Consider the following 20,801-nt stretch of genomic DNA (forward strand, 5'->3'; position numbering starts at 1 on the left):
TCCCAAGGATACCGGATAGCACGGACCAGGCCCTCAGCCCCCAAACCCTCAGCCCCCAAGCCCTCTATCCCCAAGTCCTCTGCACCGAAGCCCCCTGCCTCAGCCTCAGCATCAGCAGTTCCCGCTTTTGATCCAAGTCCAGGTCCAAGCCCTAGCTCCTAGACCACAGCCCTAGCCCCTCGCTCTAGATCTAAACCTAGTCTTAAACCTTACCCCGTCCCCATTTCCCAGGCCCAAACCCCAGTCCCCCCACACTACACTACACGCTACTGTACACCACAGGAGGCTGCTGAGGGGAGGACGGCTCATAATAATTGCTGGAACAGAGCAAATGGAATGTCATCAAACACATGGTAAACATGTGTTTGATGTATTTGATACGCTCCATTAATTCTGCTCCAACCATTAACACGAGCCTGTCCTCGCCAATTAAGGTCCCGCCAACCTCCTTTGCTGTACACACTACACTCGCCCACACTCACATAGGATAAAGGATGACAAACAGACCATTGTCCCCCGTCGTATTCCTTCATCACAGTCACGCCTGCTCTCACTCTATTTTGCAGACGGTAGAGATGAGAGAGATGGGGCGTGACGGTTACTCGGATACCGAGCACTTTCATCCAATGGAAGGCCACGGAAGGGCCGCTTCCATGCCACGCCTTCCAGGCGACAACCAAGTGAGCACCCCTCATTTCCTCTCCTCCTTCCCTCCCTCTGTCGCTCTCTCTATCTTTCCATCTCCTTGACTCAATCTCCACGATAAGCTACATGACTAGAGACACACAGAGACTAGAGACAGACTATTTATAATCCAACACAGTGCATCACAATTAAACAAGTTACACTGAAATACTATAAAACATTGCTGAAAATGGACACACATTGTGATACTTTCAAGCATTTAGTTTTTTATAAATGCATGGTATTTGAAGTGATATCATGCATTTTGACGGTAGCTACCCTTTCTATGCTGTTGAAATATCGCCCATAGGATGTTTGCCAGAAAGACTTACAGGTAAGTCTTATAGACTACCATACCAAACACCCCAACACTCCTCTCTTCCTCTCCTCCTCCTCTCCTCTCCTCCTCCTCTCCACTCATCCCCTACTGCATGGAGGTGTGTTACTGTGGTTGTCCCTTCTCATCCAATACCAAGTCGTCTCTGCTATGCTGTCACACACACTTTGCTTAAGGTAGTCCATCATATCCGATGATGACTTCCACTACTGCTTGTGGGTTCGCTGATGACTGTATAATCCGATGCGGGATACAGACTGTCTGCCACAGACAGAGCACACAAAGGCCTGTCCCGTTGAAGCCAGTGCAGGCATGGTCTACGTTCAGTCCAACTGCACTCCTTGATGACAGAGGCCATGCCAGGTGGAACAGTCCACAGCAACAGTCTGGAGGGAGGCAGGGTTTATCCCACACTTCTTTAGTGATGTCTTCAGTTAGTCCTTTAGCCACTTTTTCTGCCCACCTGCAGAGCGACAGCCCAGTTGTAGCTGTCCGTACAGCATCTTTTGTGGTAGGCTATCCTCTGGCATCCGGATGACATGGCCGAGCCATCTAAGCTGGTGGTGTGTGATGGACGCCTCAATGCTCATGCAATTGGTTCTCTGTAGGATCTCTGAGTGCGGAACACGGTCCTGCCAGGTCACTTTCAACGTGTGTTGAAGGCATTGTATGTGAAAGGACTCCAGTTGTTTTAAGTGTTGGCTGTAGACTGTACATGTTTCACATCCATAAAGGATGGTAGATACACACACTGCCTGGTAGACTGCAACTTTGGTGTGGAGGTGCAGGTTGCTGTTAAAAACCCTCTTCCTTAGCCGTCTGTTTGACCAGATTCTGGATATCCTGGTCGAGGGGATGCTTCCAAGATATTTAAAATGTGATACAATGGCAAGTCTGAGATGGAGAATGCAGGTGTTTCAGGCGGAGGATCAGATGACCACTGACATAGGACCTCTGTTTTTGGGATGTTAACAGACAGCCCCATTATGCTGTATGTTCTCACAGCTGCTGTGAGCGTGGCTTGTAGAGCTTCTGGGGTATGTGCCACAAGAGTGCAATCATGCGCGTACTAGAGCTCAAGTACATGTTAAGATTTGAGCTTTATGGCAGCTTGGAGCTTCCTAATGTTGGAGAAGTTCCCGTCCAATCTGAAGTCCAGGGTCACACCACTCTCTGTTTCCATGTCCTTGTGCAGGACTGTTGTGACACATAGAAGGAAAACATTGAATAGGACCGGCGCAAGCACACACCCTTGCCTCACACAAGTACCAACTCCAAAAGGGTTCAGACTCCTGACCGCCTATTCTTACTCTGGCCACCATCCCCTCATGGAACTGACGCAGGACGTTCACAAATTTCCCAGTGCAGCCATACTGCAGGAGGACCATCCAAAGGAGTTCACGGTGTACTGTGTCAAAGGCTTTGGAGAGATCCAGAAAGGCCATGTACAGGTCTTGTGTCTGTTCACTGCACTTTTCCTGCAGTCGGTGTGCACTGAAGCTCATGTCCTCCATGCTTCTGTTCTTTCTGAATCCGCACTGGGACTCCGGTAGCAGATCTTCAGTGATGGTGTCGATGAGTCTGTGGTGCATGACCTTCGCCAGGACTTTGACAGCAACTGGAAGGAGTGATATTCCCCTGCTGTTGCCGCAGATGGATTTGTCCCCCTTGTTTTTGTATATGGTGACAATGTTTGCATCCCTCCATTGATGGGGGATGCTCTCTTGTCTCCATATCTCAGAGATGAACAGGCAAACTGCTCTGGTACAGAGATAGCCCCCCTGTTTTAGGATTTCAGCAGGGATGGAGTCAGGTCAAGGAGTTTTGTTATTCTTCAGTGACCTGATGGCGGTGCAGACCTCAGAAAAGGTGGGTGGAAGATCAAGGCTCTGGATGGTTGGCATGGTTGGGAGCTCCTCCAGGACTGAGTAGTCAACTGGGCTCGGCTGGTTTAAGAGGGCTTCACCTCTGGACTATCGTAGTTTGGTCCTTTATGAGAGTGGACCCATCTGCACTTCTGAGGGGACAGAGAAAGCAACTTCTTGGGCCGTGGGTGGTCTTCAGGGCATCATAAAAGTTGTGCATGTCATATCTGTCCACACAAGATTGGATTTCTTGTGCTTTGGAGATCCACCACTCATTTTGTAGATGTCGTAGAGCACTCTGTGCCTTCTTCAGCTGCTACACAAACACAAACACACACACACACACACGTACACACATACACACACACACACACACACACACACACATAAACACACACACACCAGCACACATGCACATTGTTCTGCCCTCATAACTATCACTGCTGTCAAGCCCAAGATCTTCTTTCTTTCTCTTTCTCTCTCCGGCCTCAGTTCTTATCTTCCATCTAAATCAATCTTTCTTTCCCTCTTCTCTAATGGTTTTGCTACAAAGGTGACTTGAAATGTGGGGTTTTGTTTCAACCAGGTTTGAATTTGAAATCATGCCCAACTGCCAATGATCTAGTGTCATTTTTGGGTCAATATTTATTTGTGAAGGTGTTGTTCAAGTGGTCTAGTAGTGTACTATCATGCTCAAACTAAAAAATATATATTAAATAGAATACTACTATCTTGAAACAAAAACTGTCACCAGGTTGAAACAGTGCTTTTGCTCTGATATGATTAAGTGTGCTGCTGCTATGTGTGGATGTGTGACTGTGTCCTGATGTTCTGAGAGAGTGTGTGTTTGTCGGTGTGCATGTGTGTGTGTATGCGTGTGTCGTCCAGTCTTCTTTCGTACTCTCGTGTGTCGTGAGTTGTGCCTTTACACTGTACTTCACTGTACTGTTGTTTTTGCCGTAGTAGCGTGATGTGTTAAGGTGTTGATGGGTGTTGTTGCTATGGTGACTGTGGTGTAGATGGTAGTGTTGTTGCCATGGTGACCCTGTCTATAACACTGTCTCTGGCCCTCCAGTGTCTGTGCGCTACTGTGGTAAGTGTTGTTTTTCCCCTCACCGCTGCTTTTGTGTCTAACCGGGTTCTCTCTCTCTCCTCTCCTCTCCTCCCTCTCACCTCCCTTTCTTTTCGGGTTATCCCCACCCACATTTATCCCCCTCTCCATTTCTCCCTCTCTCTCTGCCCACGCCTCCCCCTGTTATCGGGTTTTCACGCCCTCCCCTTACCTTCTTCACCTCTCCCTTCACTCTTTATTTGCGTATTCATCTCTCTCTCCTTCCCTGTCCGTGTGTCTGCGCGGTGGTCTGTGTGTGCTCTACCTGTGCTGTATCCGTGGCTGTGGTGTGTGTGTGTCTTCTCTGTGCTCACACAGCAGCGAAGGAAAGGGAGGCAGCGTGGAAATAACCTCAGTGTATGTACCCTGTCTCCCCCATCTCTCCCCCTTTCTCTCTCTCTCTCTCTCTCTCTCTCACTCACTCATTCACTCACTCACGATGACCATTTTTCTCTTTCTCTATCTGTCTCCATCTCTGCCTCTCTCTCTTCATGTCATCTCCTAACATGGTTGTGAATTTCTAAGTCAGTTAAACACATAGTTCTTAGCTGATTCAATTGGATTTCATAAGTTCAGACAATTTGATTCAGTGTAGTTATCTTAACTTTTTTTGTCAACACAGCTGTTATGTTGCTTCAGTTGATTTGACTTCATGGTTGTTAATTTCTAAGTTGAGTACACACAATTGCTTAGCTGATTCAACTTGATTTTATAAGTTAAGACAATGTATAAGTGGTAGTTATCTTAACATGACATTTTTTGTCAACACAACTGTTAGGTTGCTTTAGTTGATTTGTCTTCTTGGTTCTGATTTGAAAATTGAGTGAACACATTGTTCTTTGCTAACTCAACTTGATTTGATATGTAAACAAAATGTGTCTACTCAACAAATTGAGTTGACTTGGCTAGATAAAATGAGTCATTTTGACTGAATCTGAATATGTCCCCCTCTCCTTCACCTCTCTCTCTCTGTCCTCTCTCTGAGTTTTTCCATTTATGTGTATCTTCTGTGTCTTTCCTCTCATTTCTCTCTTTTCTCTCAAACAATAGCTGGTACTCTTCCCCTCCTATTTGTCTTTGACTACCGTGTCTGTTGACACATAAGACTGACTGATCCCAGGGTAGGAGCTTCAAGCTCTGATTCTTCCACTAACCGATTTCAATTCAGTTCGAATCAAATGTGCTTTTATGGCATGATTACTCAAATGCTAAAACCCAAATTGACCCCTATCCTCTAATGTAGATCTGATCTGAAAAGATTGGTTACTGTATGTACACTGAGTATACCAAACATTAGGAACACCCAGTGGTGATTTTAGCGTGGAAATCTTGGTGGAGCAAACAAAAAAATTTATCGTTTTATGCATGCCAGCAAAGCCACTACACAATACAACGCAACACTAAACAATACATTAATTGCACTATAACGGTGACAAAGGGTGCCCACAAACTGTTAGGGCCTACATAAAGCTGTCCCAACAGCAGAGCTTTCTTTTCAGCAACATGGAGTGAATCCTTACCCCTGCTACACCTGGCTATCAGTGGAGCCTTGTCTGGCAGCGAAACAGTTAATTCAGCCTCATTTACTGCCTTTTTAAAAAGCATAACTGATATGGCTGACTTGCTTAAACAAATGTGGTTTATATTGACAATTGAGAGGTACAAACTATGTCATAAGGGAACGATGAGCGGATAAGAGGCAATCCGTAAACTCGATTAAGACATTAATGAGCGAGCTAAGACGGACGTAGTCAATATAACTATTTGTTCAGCACTTTTGAAATGTACAGCGACAGAATTCAGAACATGGGCCGTTCTTACAGTATTCTCCCTGTACACCAAGTCAGAACCGTAGGAAAAATAAAGTGGGCATATAAGCAGACAATGAAAGCTCTTCCAATATTCAATTATGACATTTCTCTAAAACAGGCTATAGGCTACATGTGCACCACCAAGTCAAAACAGTAGGCTGTTATGGGGGGGAAAGGGACCAAATTATTAGGGTGAGGCACATGGGCTACTAACAGCTTACTACACAACATACACTTAGTATTACTTTCTTAGCTACAGTATACATATCTCCCTGGCATATTACATAATTTATGCAGCAGCATACAACACATTTTTGGACTTACCGTTGTGCTGTGCTCACTTGAACAGGAAGGTGGCGCGGCTGTCCTTCTTGTGGGCAAATTTGGTCATGAAACTTTGTCATCAAAGTCTGTCATTCTCTGGATTTATGGTGCTTTCAAGACAACTGGGAACTTGGCAAAAACAAGGCCGAATCATGACGTCAATGATCTTCAGGTTGGAGCTCTAGAAAGAGGCCTGAATTCCCGACTTGGAATTCTGAGTTGGATGACCCTTCAAAACGTATTTTCCCAGTTGTCTTGAACTCACTGAAGTCTGAGATTTCTGAGTTCCGAGTTTCCAGTTGTTTTGAACATGGCAGAAATCATGCTGGATTGACAGCATGGCCAATGTATTCAACCTTTTCTGGCCCATGGGGTTACGTGAGAATGTTTTCCTTTAAACTTGGAAAAGAGACCCTTAAACCCAGACTTGGACCACACACCCTCTCCACTGAATAGCAGGCTCTGCCCCACCTGCTCTGAATGACGGGTCGGCACTGGGAACACCTTCCTAATATTGAGTTGCACCCCCCTTTTTGCACCCCACAGTTCTTGACCCAAACTGGTGCACCTGGCACCTACTACCATACCCCGTTCAAAGGCACTTACATCTTTTGTCTTGCCCATTCACCATCTGAATGGCACACATACACAATACTTGTCTCAATTGTTTCAAGGCTTAAAAATCTTTTAACCTGTCTCCTCCCCTTCATCTACACTGATTGATGTGGATTTAACAAGTGACATCAGTAAGGGATCATAGCTTTCACTTGGTCAGTCTATGTTATGGAAAGAACCGTTTTGTATACTCAGTGTATATGCAAAATATAAGCAATATGGTAATAGCTCCACCTTGCCCTCTGATAGGCTAGATGGATTTTTGCCATATTACTTACACCTTGGCACAAGGATTGGAGAGGTAAGTGTAAATTAGCCCTGTTCCAACATCCTGACCTCGCATAATCACATTCACCAGGCAAGTGCCAAGGGGGTGGGGTCTAGGTGTTGATTTGGGATTGGCAGACTCTGCACCCTCTCTCTGTCTCTCTCTCTTCCTGCAGCTGCTGCTCTGTGTGTGTACCATGTGTGTTGTGTGTATCATGCCTGTGTTCTTGTCTGTGCTGATGTCATCAATGTGCTGCTGTATTGGTGTTGGTGTTGCATGCATGCCAGGAATATGTGTGCACTTGCTGGAGTGATTGTGTGCGTGCATGCGTGTGTGTGTATGCTTGGTGAGTGTGTTTGTTGTGTGTGCTTGGTGTGTACTTGGTGTGTGTGTCCATGTGTGTTTGTGTGTGTGAGGGTATCCTAGCTACACACTGTCTGCTGGTTTCAGTCCATTATCATCTATTCTGGTTTCAACCTGGAATGCTAGGGGAGTTATCTCTACAGCCAAATGTTCCCTTTGTTCAATAAAGAATCAGAAACCAGCAGACACTGCTGCCATGGCGGACTAGTACTGAGCAGGCCTGGTATGTACAGTATGCACTATGCAGGTGTGTACCAGGCCTGGTATGTACAGTATGCACTATGCAGGTGTGTACATTGTAGGCACTGTCCTGGTGTCCAGCAGCCCTAGGGGGCCAGAGCGGCTCCCCGTGCCCCAGAAAGAGAGCTCCTGAGAGGGGCGGAGGACTCGGGACAGCTCCTATGTGCCTGCATGGCTGAAGGGAGGCACGCTGACACAGAGGGGGCTGGCAGAGCCTTGTGCGCAGCCTGGATTGTGTTATGATTTTGGGGGAGGGATTGGGAGGGTATGGGGTGGGTTAGTCTTTTGGGGGGATGAGGAGATACTGACCTATCTTTCCAGATAAAGTCCTGGATGCATGTCAGGCATGGCCTTTTACCTCCCTCTTATCTCCCTTTCTTCTTACTTTTACTGTTGTTTGTCTTCTTCCTCTTCTCTCTCTTTTTTTCTCTTTCTCTCTCTTTCTCTTTCTCTCTCTCTCTCTCTCTCTCTTTCTCTCTCTTTCTCTCTCTCTCTTTCTCTCGTTCTCTCTCTCTTTCTCTCTTTCTCTCTCTCTCTCTCTCTCTCTCTCTCTCTCTTTCTCTCTCTCTCTCTTTCTCTCTGTCTTTCTCGCTCTCTCTCTCTTTCTCGCTCTCTCTCTCTTTGTCTTTCTCGCTCTCTCTCTCTTTCTCTCTCTCTTTCTCTTTCTCCCTCTCTCTCTCTCTCTCTCAGTCTCTTTCTCTCGCTCTCTGCCTGAGGCAGCATGATGTATATTTGATACTAATACAGGGATGTGTGGGGAACAGTATGGTGCCCACCTCTACAAGGTTATACTGTATATGGTAGGAATGTAGAAACACACACAAGCACACACAAGTAAAAGTCAGGTAAACAACTATACAATGTATATACACATACAAACACACACACACACACACTAACAAGTCGACAAGAAAGTCTACATCCCTCCGTTTCCCCATTATATCTGTTCTGAAGACTATAGAATGGAGACGCGAGGAAAGTAAACCCAAGAAGCCTGCTGTGTTACTACTCTTTTTCTCTCTGTCTCACTCTCCCATCATCCCTATCCCTATCCCTCTCTCTCTCTCTCTCTCTCCATCCCCCTCTATCAGACTATAACAGATAATAGTCCTATGAAGCGCTCGGCCTCCTCCCTTGGTCACAGTCGATCTGGGAGGGGCCAGAGGGAAAGGGGAGGGGCCAATGATTATGCAATGGATCGTGTCATCCCTGAGGAGGGCGGAACACCGAGGCACAGCCACCGACGCCGTGACCGAAGCCACCGGGCCTCAGAGCGGTCACTGTGTCGATATACAGACGCAGATACAGGTCAGAGACAGAATGTGTGTGTGTGTGTGTGTGTGTGTGTGTATGTGTGTGTGCGTGTGTGGGTGTATGCTTGTGTGCGTGTGTGTGTGTGTGTGTGTGTGTGTGTGTGTGTGTGTGTGTGTGTGTGTGTGTGTGTGTGTGTGTGTGTGTGTGTGTGTGTGTGTGTGCGTGTGTGGGTGTATGCTTGTGTGCGTGTGTGTGCGTGTGTGTGCGCGTGCGTGCGTGCGTTGGTCGGGAAGGGTTCAGAATGTGTGTGAGTCATAGAGTGTGTGAGGAGAACATGCTTTGTTCCCTGAGTTGCTGCTGTGTCATAGTGTGTTTTATGTTGTCATGATGTCATGGTTACAAAGACACTAGTGATACCATGACGACAACACTAACTGGCCTCCGTCCCGGCAGGACTGGGCACAGACCTGAGCACCACCACTCAGTCAGGTGACCTGCCACCCAAGGAGAAGGACCGTGACCGCGACAGAGACCGCGGTCGGCAGAAAGACCGCAAACACCACCACCATCACCACCACCATCACAGCGGCTCTGTGGACAAGGAGCGCTACACACCAGACCGCGCCGACCGGGGGGGAGAGCACGGTGGTCACAGACAGCCCCGAGGAGACAGAGACCACGATCGGGACAGGGAGCATGACCGTCGATGGTCACGGTCACCCAGCGAGGGCAGAGAGTGCATGACACACAGACAGGTGGGCTTCTATGATGCGTGTCAACATTGAACCACCTTCCTAACTATTTTAGCCTCAGGTTCTCCTTTGAGTTCTGCCTTGAGTGTCTCCCCCATCTCCTTGGCCTAAATACCTTTAGGCGGCTGACTGTCTCTTATGTTTCCCTTTTTGACACTTCCATACATTGTCTATTCATGAACTAACAAAACTTTGAAAGATCAGAAGTTTGTTTATAGGATTCAGCAGTTTAGACACACACTTACACACAGAGGTGATGGGTTAACAACCTAGATTCAGATAAGAGACAGACATGTGTGCTGAACAAGGCAACAACACTGAAAGAGTGCATTGTGGGTACCTTCACAATCACCGTTTTGATGCCTACTGTGTCAGATCTGATCTCTTCTTTTCTTTTCTCCTGTTGTTTTTGTGTCCTCTCTTTATTCTTTGTGACTCATCGCTTTTCTCTGTTTTCTACGGTGTATGCTGACTCCCATCATTTTCTATATATCTCTTCTCTTTCTTTGTTGCTTTTTTATGTCTTTCTTTTCCGCCATCCTTCCTTCCCCTCACACGCTCCTGATTGCTCTCTTCTTCTTCTTCTTCTTCTTCTTCTTCTTCTTCTTCTTCTTCTTCTTCTTCTTCTTCTTCTTCTTCTTCTTCGTTGCTCGTTGCTGTTGTTGTTCTTGTTGTTATTGTCTGTTGTTCTCTCTCTCTCTCCCTCTCTCTTGATCTATCTCTTCTTGTCTTTATCTCTTTCTCTCTTCTTCACTCTCCCTTTCTTTTCCCCTCCCTCCCTCTCTCTCTCTTCCTACCTATCTCTCTCCCCCCTCCCTCCCTCCCTCTCTCTCTTCCCCCTCCCTCCCTCTATCTCTTCTCCCTCTCTCTCTGTTCGTGTCGTCGTTAATTTTGTGGTTCTTTTTTTATTTGCCTTCAATGTTTGTGTAGGGCAGTAGTTCGGTGAGCGAAAGTCCCGCCCCCTCCACCTCGGGGACCAGTACCCCGAGACGAGGCCGTCGGCAACTCCCCCAGACCCCGGCAACGCCCCGCCCACATGTCACATACTCTCCCGTTGTCCGTAAAGCCATGGCCACACCTCCCGGAGCCCAGCCCCAGGGGCGCAATCCTGCCCCCGCACCTAACCGCTTTTCCCCCGAGCCCCCCCAGGGACCTCCCCCGCCACACCATGGCTCACCCCGCCAGGCCCGCCACCCCCCTCCCCGCTGGGGGGATGGAGGAGGAGGAGGAGAGAGTGGGTCGCTGGAGGGCGACGGCTGCTTCTACAACCAGGACTACCAGGATTACGACCGTGAGCACCACGAACCGCCTGCCTACGAGCAGAGCCCCACGCAGGGCAACCCTCACAACCCTCACCCCCTCAACCACCCCACTCTGCCCCCACAAAACCATCCCTCAACCCCACAGCAGCACCCTATCAACCCGCACCCCAACAACCCCCACCCCAACAACCCCCACTCCCGCACCTCGCCCAGGACTTCCCACCACGCACCCCCACCCAACACCACCCCCATCCCCCAAGGGCAGCAGCCTCCTCCCCCTCGACGCCTCCCCAACGGGTACCGCGCCTCCTCCCCCTCCTCGCAACACCACCACGGCCCCACCCCCCCCGGGCCCCACAAGGTCCCCCCTCCCCAGCCCAGAGGGCCCCGCACGAAAGGCCTGCACGAACCCTACAACAACACGAATGACAACAGATGCTAGCCTCTGGGGACCATGGAGGGATGGATGGAGGGAGGGCTCAACCACACTGTCTGAGTTATCAGTCCCTACCTCCCAGCCCAGGAAAACACACAGCCAGAGCACTGACCGCCATGATACAGGGGAAACCAAGGCATGATTCTTTCTTTCTTTCCTTCTTTCTGTTTGTTTTTATTTTTGTTTCCTCTGCTGCTCAGTGTTTCCCGGGGATGGAGGGAGTGAGAAAGGGGTAGTTGGGATAGAGGGATGAGGAGGAGGACCACTGAAGGAGGAGTGGAAATTAGTGAACAGGGTATGGAGGACAAACCAATTCCTCCTCCAAAAACAATGGAGCCCAGCTCACCAGATGCAAGGAGACAGAAATTCAAAATGTCGTTTTTCAAAATGGGTGATGGGGGGTGGGGGGGTGTTGATGCTACTGGATGCTACTGGAAACAAAATTAAAAACCGCCACAACGACCAAGACGTCATCACATAATCAACGCAAAAAACGTTGACATTGCGGAGAACGACCACGTTTTTTGCTTTTCAGAACTAAGTGGGGTTGTGTTAGTTGCAAAAACCAACCACCAACCCCGATGACGGGAAGATATTGATGAGTTTTATCATCTGTGTTTACTGTTAATAATGACATCAGTGACGATAAGCCTTCCACCTGTGTGTGGGGGACACGGGGGGACACCCTAACTCTGAAGGAGAGAGGGGGTTATGTAGGAGGAATCTATCCATTACAACCCCCCAACCCAAACAAAAGATTCCGCCCCAACCCAGTAGAGAAGAAACAGTAAAAAGTGGATGATACTAAAAAACAAACATTTTCTTCAGTATTTCTTCTTCTACTCCTGCGGCTGCTTCCCCTTCCGCTTCTTCTTCTTCTTCTTCTTTTTCCTCTTCCTCTTCTTCTTCGAAACATTGAAGCTTGATTCTTCTGTTGCACCCGCTCAGCTTCGTTGGAACTTGCAGAGTTTAAAAACCTGTGGAATCCTGCATGATGGATACAAATAATACTGATAACAAAGAGAAACTAGTGTAATGTGGGGGGAAACTATTCCTTGGTCCGTTCTATATTAGTCTGTGGGGTTCTCTCCTTTTCCTGTAATGCCTTTGCTTCTCTCTCTCTTCTCCCTGAGGTGTCCCTCTCTCTCTCTCTTCCTGTGCTGGAGGTATAATCAGGATAGTTAGGATGGATGGAGAGATGTGGCGATGAGGAAGAGAAGAAGAAGGTCCAATACTTTTTTATGTGGAGGGACAGGATTATCTATTTCCCACTTTGTTCTTATTGAAATGCTCTGTGCCAAATTATAACTGTTGATGTGGCTGAGATTGCACAATCATTTTCAAGGAAGTAGATATTTTGTTACTAGGCCTACTTTTATTTCATGGAAGGAAAGAAGGCAGGAAAGTAAGAAAACGCAGAACCCACATATTCTGGGTTCATATTAACAGGGAGTTGAAATTGGGGGAGGAAGTTACAAGCATGCTCCATGATCCTTATAGGCTCTTCATCAGCTGACACATAGCCTCATTCAAACCAGAGATATGTCTCTAGTCTTCCAGTGTTAGTGTTTGAAATAGCGATAAAGAGAGAGAGAGAGAGAGAGAGAGAGAGAGAGAGAGAGAGAGAGAGAGAGAGAGAGAGAGAGAGAGAGAGAGAGAGAGAGAGAGAGGCAGATGAAAGGAGGGACCCTCTTCATCTTTCGTTTATTTGTTATGAATAGTGATAATGGTTCTATATATACTGATAACAATACTAACAATAATGATGAATATGATTGTGATAATGACGATGATGATAATGATGATGATGATGATGATAATGATGATGATGACGACGATGTTCATGCTTGTGAGAGAGAATTATTTTAGTTTGTATTTGTTTGTTTACTTTCGAATCGGTTGTGCTCGGCGCGTCACCATCTTTGTCTAGTGAGACGTTCTGTCCGGCTGGAGGTCCACTGGTTCGGCTGGTGGGCGGAGCTTTGTCGGAGAGGTGCATTGTGGGAACAGGAGTAATCATAGTAATGACTCTGATACAGTGTAATAAGGTGGGGAAGGGGAAAGGAACTTTAAAAAATAGGCATAGTTGACAGCCTTCTAATGTCAAAAGTCATACAGGAAATCATGTATCTGACCTGTATACTTGTTCATCGGACAGTTGTTTACATATGTTAAGCATTTGGGTAAATATAGGGCAGCTAAATGGTCGCTCTTGCTAAGGTAACAGGGTCTACAGACTAAAGCAGCCCAAATTAAGCAGTAATAAGAGACAGAGCTCCTCTACCAGTTTGGCCCTCTAGGTGGCACTGTATGCAATACATTACAGCCCTGTCCTATTGCATCATTGTATCACCCCTTCTCTTTTGACTGTCTGATTCCAATGTTTTCATATCTGTCTGTAACTGGGAGTATAATGTTTAAGTGTTGTCTGTCACTGGTGGAGCACCTCCTTTGTGTTCAGGACATGTAACACAGCCAATCAAAAATGCACAGGACATGTATCACAGCCAATGAAAATGCATGGGAGAAACAATGACTGGGTCTTTTCTGCCAAACCTCTGTGTCCTGTGTCGCCCTATTCTCTTTTTTGTGTGTCTTTGTGCGCCTCAACCTAACATCCACCCTAATACCCACCGCTGTCCATACAGTCTCTCTCTCACAGTTGCTGGACGTTAAGGATTGCCATAGTGAACCATTCATTTATTATAATTATGTCATTATAATAATAATAATAATAATAATATATATTATTATTATTATTATTATTATTATTATTATTATTATTATTATTATTATTATTATTACACCCCATGTCAAAACCATTCACGTCAGGTAACAGTGTTTGTTCACTGCTGCCATAGATATAGCGCAGTTAGATCTGCACATATCTGTATTCTGATGTACTGTAACGACATATCCCATGATTCTATGTACCACACTTTGACCAGAAAGTGCACAGGCACATTGCCTTTACAGTGTTCATCTAATGTAGAAATGTCATAGACGTGTATAAGTCAAATCACAACACAGATAAGATAGAAATACAAAGATACACTCTCAGCATGTAGCTCCTGGCTGTAGCGAGTGTGTGTGTGTGCGTATGGCGTGCGTTCTTTTATAGCAAGAATGTGTGTGTATGTTCAATGTGTGTGTACATCAATAGCAGGCTGTTTTCGTTAGATATTTCATTTAATTTGTTTATTTGCTTTGAATATTTTGTCAAAGCACAGTGATGACATCTGAGTTGGCGACTGTTTGTGTGTGTGTGTGAGTTAGCCTGTGTTTGTGAGCAAGTGACATAATGTTTGTGTGGCTGTGTGCAAGATGAGATGTCAATCACCCTCCAAATGAAACTATGAGAGGCCCTAACATTCACTGTCAATCATTGTGTCCTATACTGACCAACCATCCACTAACAACACATATGCTAAATAACCCCACCGTTACTTCAAAAAGCAATGTATGAGCCGCTATGGAAAAAATAAAAGAGAAATAAAAGCATTTTAAGTACCAAAAAAAGACCAAAAAAAGGGAAAATATCTACTTCCATAACTGCATGTGCTATGTGCATGCCACACCGTGGGTGAACAGTCATCTTCCGGAAAAAAAAAAAAGAAGAATATGAATTCAGATAAATAAATATAGATAGATGTTGTTACTAAGCAACGGTTCCTTTTTCCTTCTATTTTTGAGAACAAAAAAGGTTTAAAAAAATCTATAAATCAAAGTTGGTTTGTTTCTTTATGTTGCCAGCTGTTACCTGCAAACATGGAGGTGAAACACTACACAACCATGTTCAGGACACTACCAAAAAAAGAGAACTCCTGTTTTAATGATGAGAATCCAGTAAAAACACATATCCCTGCCTACTTTTGGGTGGGGCCAGGAGCCAGCCAAATCTGATGATGTAACCCTTAAAACTCTGGCTGTGGGGTCTTTTATCTCTCACTCACTCCCTCTCTATTTCTTTCTTACTCTGTCTCTCTCACTCTTATCTCTCACACTCTCAACCTATCTCACCGCTATTTCTACCAGTGCATTTTGTAATTCCAGACAGAATTCTTCCCAATGAATAAAAACCAGAGAGAATGCACACTGTTGGTCTGGAGAGACTCTTGTTTCTTTTTTCTGTGTGTGTGGGTGCAAGTGTATGCTTGAAGGTGTGTGTGTGTTTGAGTGATAGAGTGTATTATAGTGAGAATGAGAGTGTGTTTGCGTTGGGGTTATAGATTTGGAGAAGTAGAGGCATTTGATGTGTAACAGAATGTGTTGTTGTGTGTAAGTTGGTGTGTGTGTGTGTGCGCATTTAGTAGTGTAATTATGGTGTCTGTTTCTAGTGTTCCCCCTGCCTGCCCTGTCCCACTGGGAACAGATTTCAATTCAACCTCTATTCCAACGTAATTTCATTGAAATGACATGGAAAGTTGATTCAACCAATGTGTGCCCAGTGGGGTGTGTTCTGTTCTGTTTCTAGTGTTCCTCCAGCCTGCCCTGTGTGTTCTGATCTGTTTCTAGTGTTCCCCCTGCCTGCCCTGTGTGTTCTAGTCTGTTTCTAGTGTCCCCCCTGCCTGCCCTGTGTGTTCTGGTCTGTTTCTAGTGTCCCCCCTGCCTGCCCTGTGTGTTCTGTGTACTTTGGAGAGGACAGCTTCAGATCAGATTGCTGCTGGAAACATTAGCAGTACAATCAATTGGCCGCATGTCACATTCCACACCTCTCCTCCCTTCCACTTCTCCCCCCTTCCCTAAGCCCACCACATTATTTCCCTCAACCGACCTCTCTCTGCTCCCCCATCGCCCCATATCCTTCCCTCAACCTACCCCTCTCTTCTCCTACATTATGTCCTTCTCTTCTCTCCTCACACATTCCTCCACCGCATTCCTCCTTTCTTCTCCACTGCACTTCCTCCTGCCTCTCTAAAAACATGTATCCTCTCTGCTCACCTCACACATTTCAGTTCATTCTGCTGTTGTATGATGCACTCATCAAACAGTGAATCTGTTGGTGACAACCCTATTAAAAGCCTTATAGTAAGACATCATAACAACTTCTGCATCTGTATAACAAGTTCTAAAGCAGTATGCAGGCTTTCAGTTGTGTTACCTATCTATTTTATTTAGACATTGTCTATACATCAAACGGAAGAACACTCTGTAGCTCAGCTGGTAGAGCACGGCGCTTGTAACGCCAAGGTAGTGGGTTCGATCCCCGGGACCACCCATACACAAAAATGTATGCACGCACGACTGTAAGTCGCTTTGGATAAAAGCGTCTGCTAAATGGCATATTATTATTATTATAACACGGGAAGAAATACATAATGTGCAGGTGAGACGGAAACCCTGAAACTGGCTCATATTAAAACCTCCAATAATTTATTTTTAAAAATCTGTGTTATTAGGATAACAAACGTTTTATTTCACTTTGCCACCTTTATTAATCAAATTACCTGTGCTACTGAAATCTGATGTAACTGACAGAGGTATTCAACCCCTCGCTCTCTCCCTCCTCTCCATCCCTCCCTTTTCCTGGCGCTGCCTGTTGGCCAGATGTGAGCCAGGCGGATGTGTGTGAGGTGTCTTGTTCTAATGTCTGTTCTACATATAACCCCCACACACACATCCTCCATCCTCCCCCACATTCTGCTGCCAGCTCCACTTTCTGTATCCTGTCCCCCTCTATTTCCCCCGTTCTCTCCCTCCCCCTCTCCTTCATTTCTCTCCCCTACTCCCTCCATACCCAGGCCAGACCAAACACACAGCTAGGATGGTAGGCAGATGAAACAACATTGTTCACACTTCATGTGCTAGTATAGCCTACTCTCCAAGGGGCCGATTCTGATTTAGGAATTGTATGCCTTTCCTATGCACACCTTTCAAATAAAAACAAATCAAATTTTATTGGTCACGTACACATATTTAGCAGATGTTATTGCGGGTGTAGCGAAATGCTTGTTTTCCTAGCTCCAACAGTGCAGTAGTATCTAACAATTCACAACAATATACACAAATCTAAAAGTAAAAGAATGGAATTAAGAAATATATAACTATTAGGACGAGCAATGTCGGAGTGGCATTGAGTAAAATACAGTAGAATAGAACACAGTATATACATATGAGATGAGTAAAGCAGTATGTAAACATTTTTAAAGTGACTAGTGTTCCATTATTAAAGTGGCCAGTGATTCCATGTCTATATAGGGCAGCAGCCTCTAAGGTACAGCATTGAGTAACCGGGTGGTATGAAAAATTTATGCATTCACTAAAACTGTAAGTCGCTCTGGATAAGAGTGTCTGCTAAATGACTAAAAATGTAAAATGTATCCGGCTAATGATGACTATTAAACAGTCTGATGGCCTTGAGATAGAAGCTGTTTTTCAGTCTCTCTGTCCCAGCTTTGATGCACCTGTACTGACCTCGCCTTCCGGAAGATAGCGGGGTGAACAGGCCGTGGCTTGGGTGGTTGATGTCCTTCATGATCTTTTTGGCCTTCCTGTGACATCGGGTGCTGTAGGTGTCCTGGAGGGCAGGCAGTGTGCCCCCGGTGACGCGTTGGGCAGACCACATCAACCTCTGGAGAGCCCTGCGGATGCGGGCAGTGCAGTTGTCGTACCAGGCGGTGATACAGCCCGACAGAATGCTCTCAATAGTGCATCTGTAAAAGTTTGTGAGGGTCTTACTGTCATGATTTAACTGGATTTGAACCCAAAGGCAGACAACTACACCGAGCCAGAGAAGGTTTATTTACAAAGTTCAATTTGTCCAGGTTTCCAAATAATAGGGGAAGAGCAAGTCCAGGTTTACAGGGAGGGTAACAGATCCAGGTTCAGAGCAGGTGTGGTACCGTAATGTCCTAGTGTCCGTGGTGAGTCCAAAAGGGAGGTCCGGTAGTGGAAAGCAGGACGGTGGTGGCAGGAGTGAAGCGGAGGCAGGAGTCAGGTTCCAATAATCTGTGGCACAGGAGAAAAGTAACTAGAACAGGCCAAAAACACAAAGGGCGAAAACAAGCAGGTTGAGTCAACAGCGAAACTAACATGGTCGTCTTGACTATGATCTGACGATGAGTGGCAAGTTTGACCGGGTCTTAAAGGCTGAGGTGATTATGGTGAATGAGCTGCAGCTGGAACCCTGACTTCCGCACACCAGACTTCACTCCTGCAATCAAGGACAGACAGAGGGGAGGGGGAGAGCAGAGAGAGAGCTACCTAGCAGCAGTAGGCCTAACACTTAGGGGCTAAGCCTCTTCTTGAACACTAAAGTGACAGTTATAAATGTATGTTTGACGTGACTTCCGTCTCGCTTCCGCATTGTCTCCGTACTGCTGTGCTGTTTGTTGCTACTTGGCTACCTGCCAAACTATTCACGTTTTACTTTTAATAAACGTTTAATCAATCTTTGTGTTCAACAAATTTACCAACTTTTTAGTTTTGTCCTCACTCATCTTTTTTCGTTAAACTTTTTCACCCCGGACGTTTATCCCGAGACAGAAGAGTCATTTTCCTGTGCGTTTTAGCTGCCAACTTTACGTTATTTTCCTTTTTTCCATCGCAACTTTTTTCCCTTATTCAACTTTTTCACTCCGGACGCTTTATCTGGACATGGTTCATCAACATCTTCAACAGCCGAAGCTAAGTAGTAACATTAACATGATGTCTTCTAATTGCAGTCGCTGTACTCATAATATACAGGAGAACGATCGCCTTACGGCGAAAATAGCTGTGCTACAAGCCCAGCTTCAGACGCAATCGTTAGGCAAGGGTAATCTCAGTGTAGGAAAGGAAGAAACAGCGTCTGTGCCACCAGTAAGTACAGACAGTAACGTTAGTATAAATCCCCCCGCACAGTCCCCGCGAGCCGGACAACTTTCTCATGGCTTCTGGAGGGGAAATACTGTTGGAATGCTCAACCGGTGTCGCTCATTCAGCCGACAGAAACCTTCAACCGGTTTTCCCCATTATGTAGCGAGTCGGAGTCTGAGTCTGAGTCTTCTCTAGTCTCTACTCCTCCCGTTACGGGGTCTGAGACGCCGAAGGCTCCCACCATTAGCTCTGACAAATTGAAAACCCTAGTCATTGGCGACTCCATTACCCGCAGTATTAGACTTAAAACGAATCACCCAGCGATCATACACTGTTTACCAGGGGGCAGGGCTACCGACGTTAAGGCTAATCTAAAGATGGTGCTGGCTAAAGCTAAAACTGGCGAGTGTAGAGAGTATAGAGATATTGTTATCCACGTCGGCACCAACGATGTTAGGATGAAACAGTCAGAGGTCACCAAGTGCAACATAGCTTCAGCTTGTAAATCAGCTAGAAAGATGTGTCGGCATCGAGTAATTGTCTCTGGCCCCCTCCCAGTTAGGGGAAGTGACGAGCTCTACAGCAGAGTCTCAGCACTTAATCGCTGGTTGAAAACTGTTTTCTGCCCCTCCCAAAAGATAACATTTGTGGATAATTGGCCCTCTTTCTGGGACTCACCCACAAACAGGACCAAGCCTGACCTGCTGAGGAGTGACGGACTCCATCCTAGCTGGAGGGGTGCTCTCCTCTTATCTACCAACATAGATAGGGCTCTAACTCCTCTAGCCCCACAGTGAAATAGGGTGCAGGCCAGGCAGCAGGCTGTTAGCCAACCTGCCAGCTTAGTGGAGTCTGCCAATAGCACAGTCAGTGTAGTCAGCTCAGCCATACCCATTGAGACTGTGTCTGTGCCTCGACCTAGGTTGGGCAAAACTAAACATGGCGGTGTTCACCCTAGCAATCTTATTAGGATAAAGACCTCCTCCATTCCTGCCATTATTGAAAGAGATCGTGATACCTCACATCTCAAAATAGGGTTACTTAATGTTAGATCCCTCACTTCAAAGGCAGTCATAGTCAATGAACTAATCACTGATCATAATCTCGATGTGATTGGCCTGACTGAAACATGGCTTAAGCCTGATGAATTTGCTGTGTTAAATGAGGCCTCACCTCCTGGTTACACTAGTGACCATATTCCCCGTGCATCCCGCAAAGGCGGAGGTGTTGCTAACATTTACGATAGCAAATTTCAATTTACAAAAAAAAAATGGCGTTTTCATCTTTTGAGCTTCTAGTCATGAAATCTATGCAGCCTACTCAATCACTTTTTATAGCTACTGTTTACAGGCCTCCTGGGCCATATACAGCGTTCCTCTCTGAGTTTCCTGAATTCCTATCAGACCTTGTAGTCATAGCAGATCATATTCTAATTTTTGGTGATTTTAATATTCACATGGAGAAGTCCACAGACCCACTCCAAAAGTCTTTCGGAGCCATTATCGACTCAGTGGGTTTTGTCCAACATGTCTCTGGACCTACTCACTGCCACAGTCATACTCTGGACCTAGTTTTGTCCCATGGAATAAATGTTGTAGATCTTAATGTTTTTCCACAAAATCCTGGACAATCGGACCACCATTTTATTACATTTGCAATCGCAACAAATAATCTGCTCAGAC

General features: G+C 46.0%; 1 protein-coding gene across 1 annotated transcript in view; it reads left to right on the plus strand.

The window, feature by feature from the left end:
* Positions 1–15,415, plus strand: part of cacna1aa (calcium channel, voltage-dependent, P/Q type, alpha 1A subunit, a) — a 136,735-nt gene extending 121,320 nt beyond the window's left edge. Inside the window, exons 47-51 of the mRNA XM_045210994.1 lie at positions 567–680; positions 4,316–4,354; positions 8,710–8,926; positions 9,326–9,627; positions 10,555–15,415. Of these exons, the coding sequence (XP_045066929.1) occupies positions 567–680; positions 4,316–4,354; positions 8,710–8,926; positions 9,326–9,627; positions 10,555–11,328 (1,446 nt within the window). The 3' untranslated portion in view covers positions 11,329–15,415. The remainder of the gene's footprint in view (positions 1–566; positions 681–4,315; positions 4,355–8,709; positions 8,927–9,325; positions 9,628–10,554) is intronic.
* Positions 15,416–20,801: the final 5,386 nt, after the last annotated feature.

Source organism: Coregonus clupeaformis, chromosome 35 (genome assembly GCF_020615455.1).
Source record: "Coregonus clupeaformis isolate EN_2021a chromosome 35, ASM2061545v1, whole genome shotgun sequence".
Classification (NCBI taxonomy): domain Eukaryota; kingdom Metazoa; phylum Chordata; class Actinopteri; order Salmoniformes; family Salmonidae; genus Coregonus; species Coregonus clupeaformis.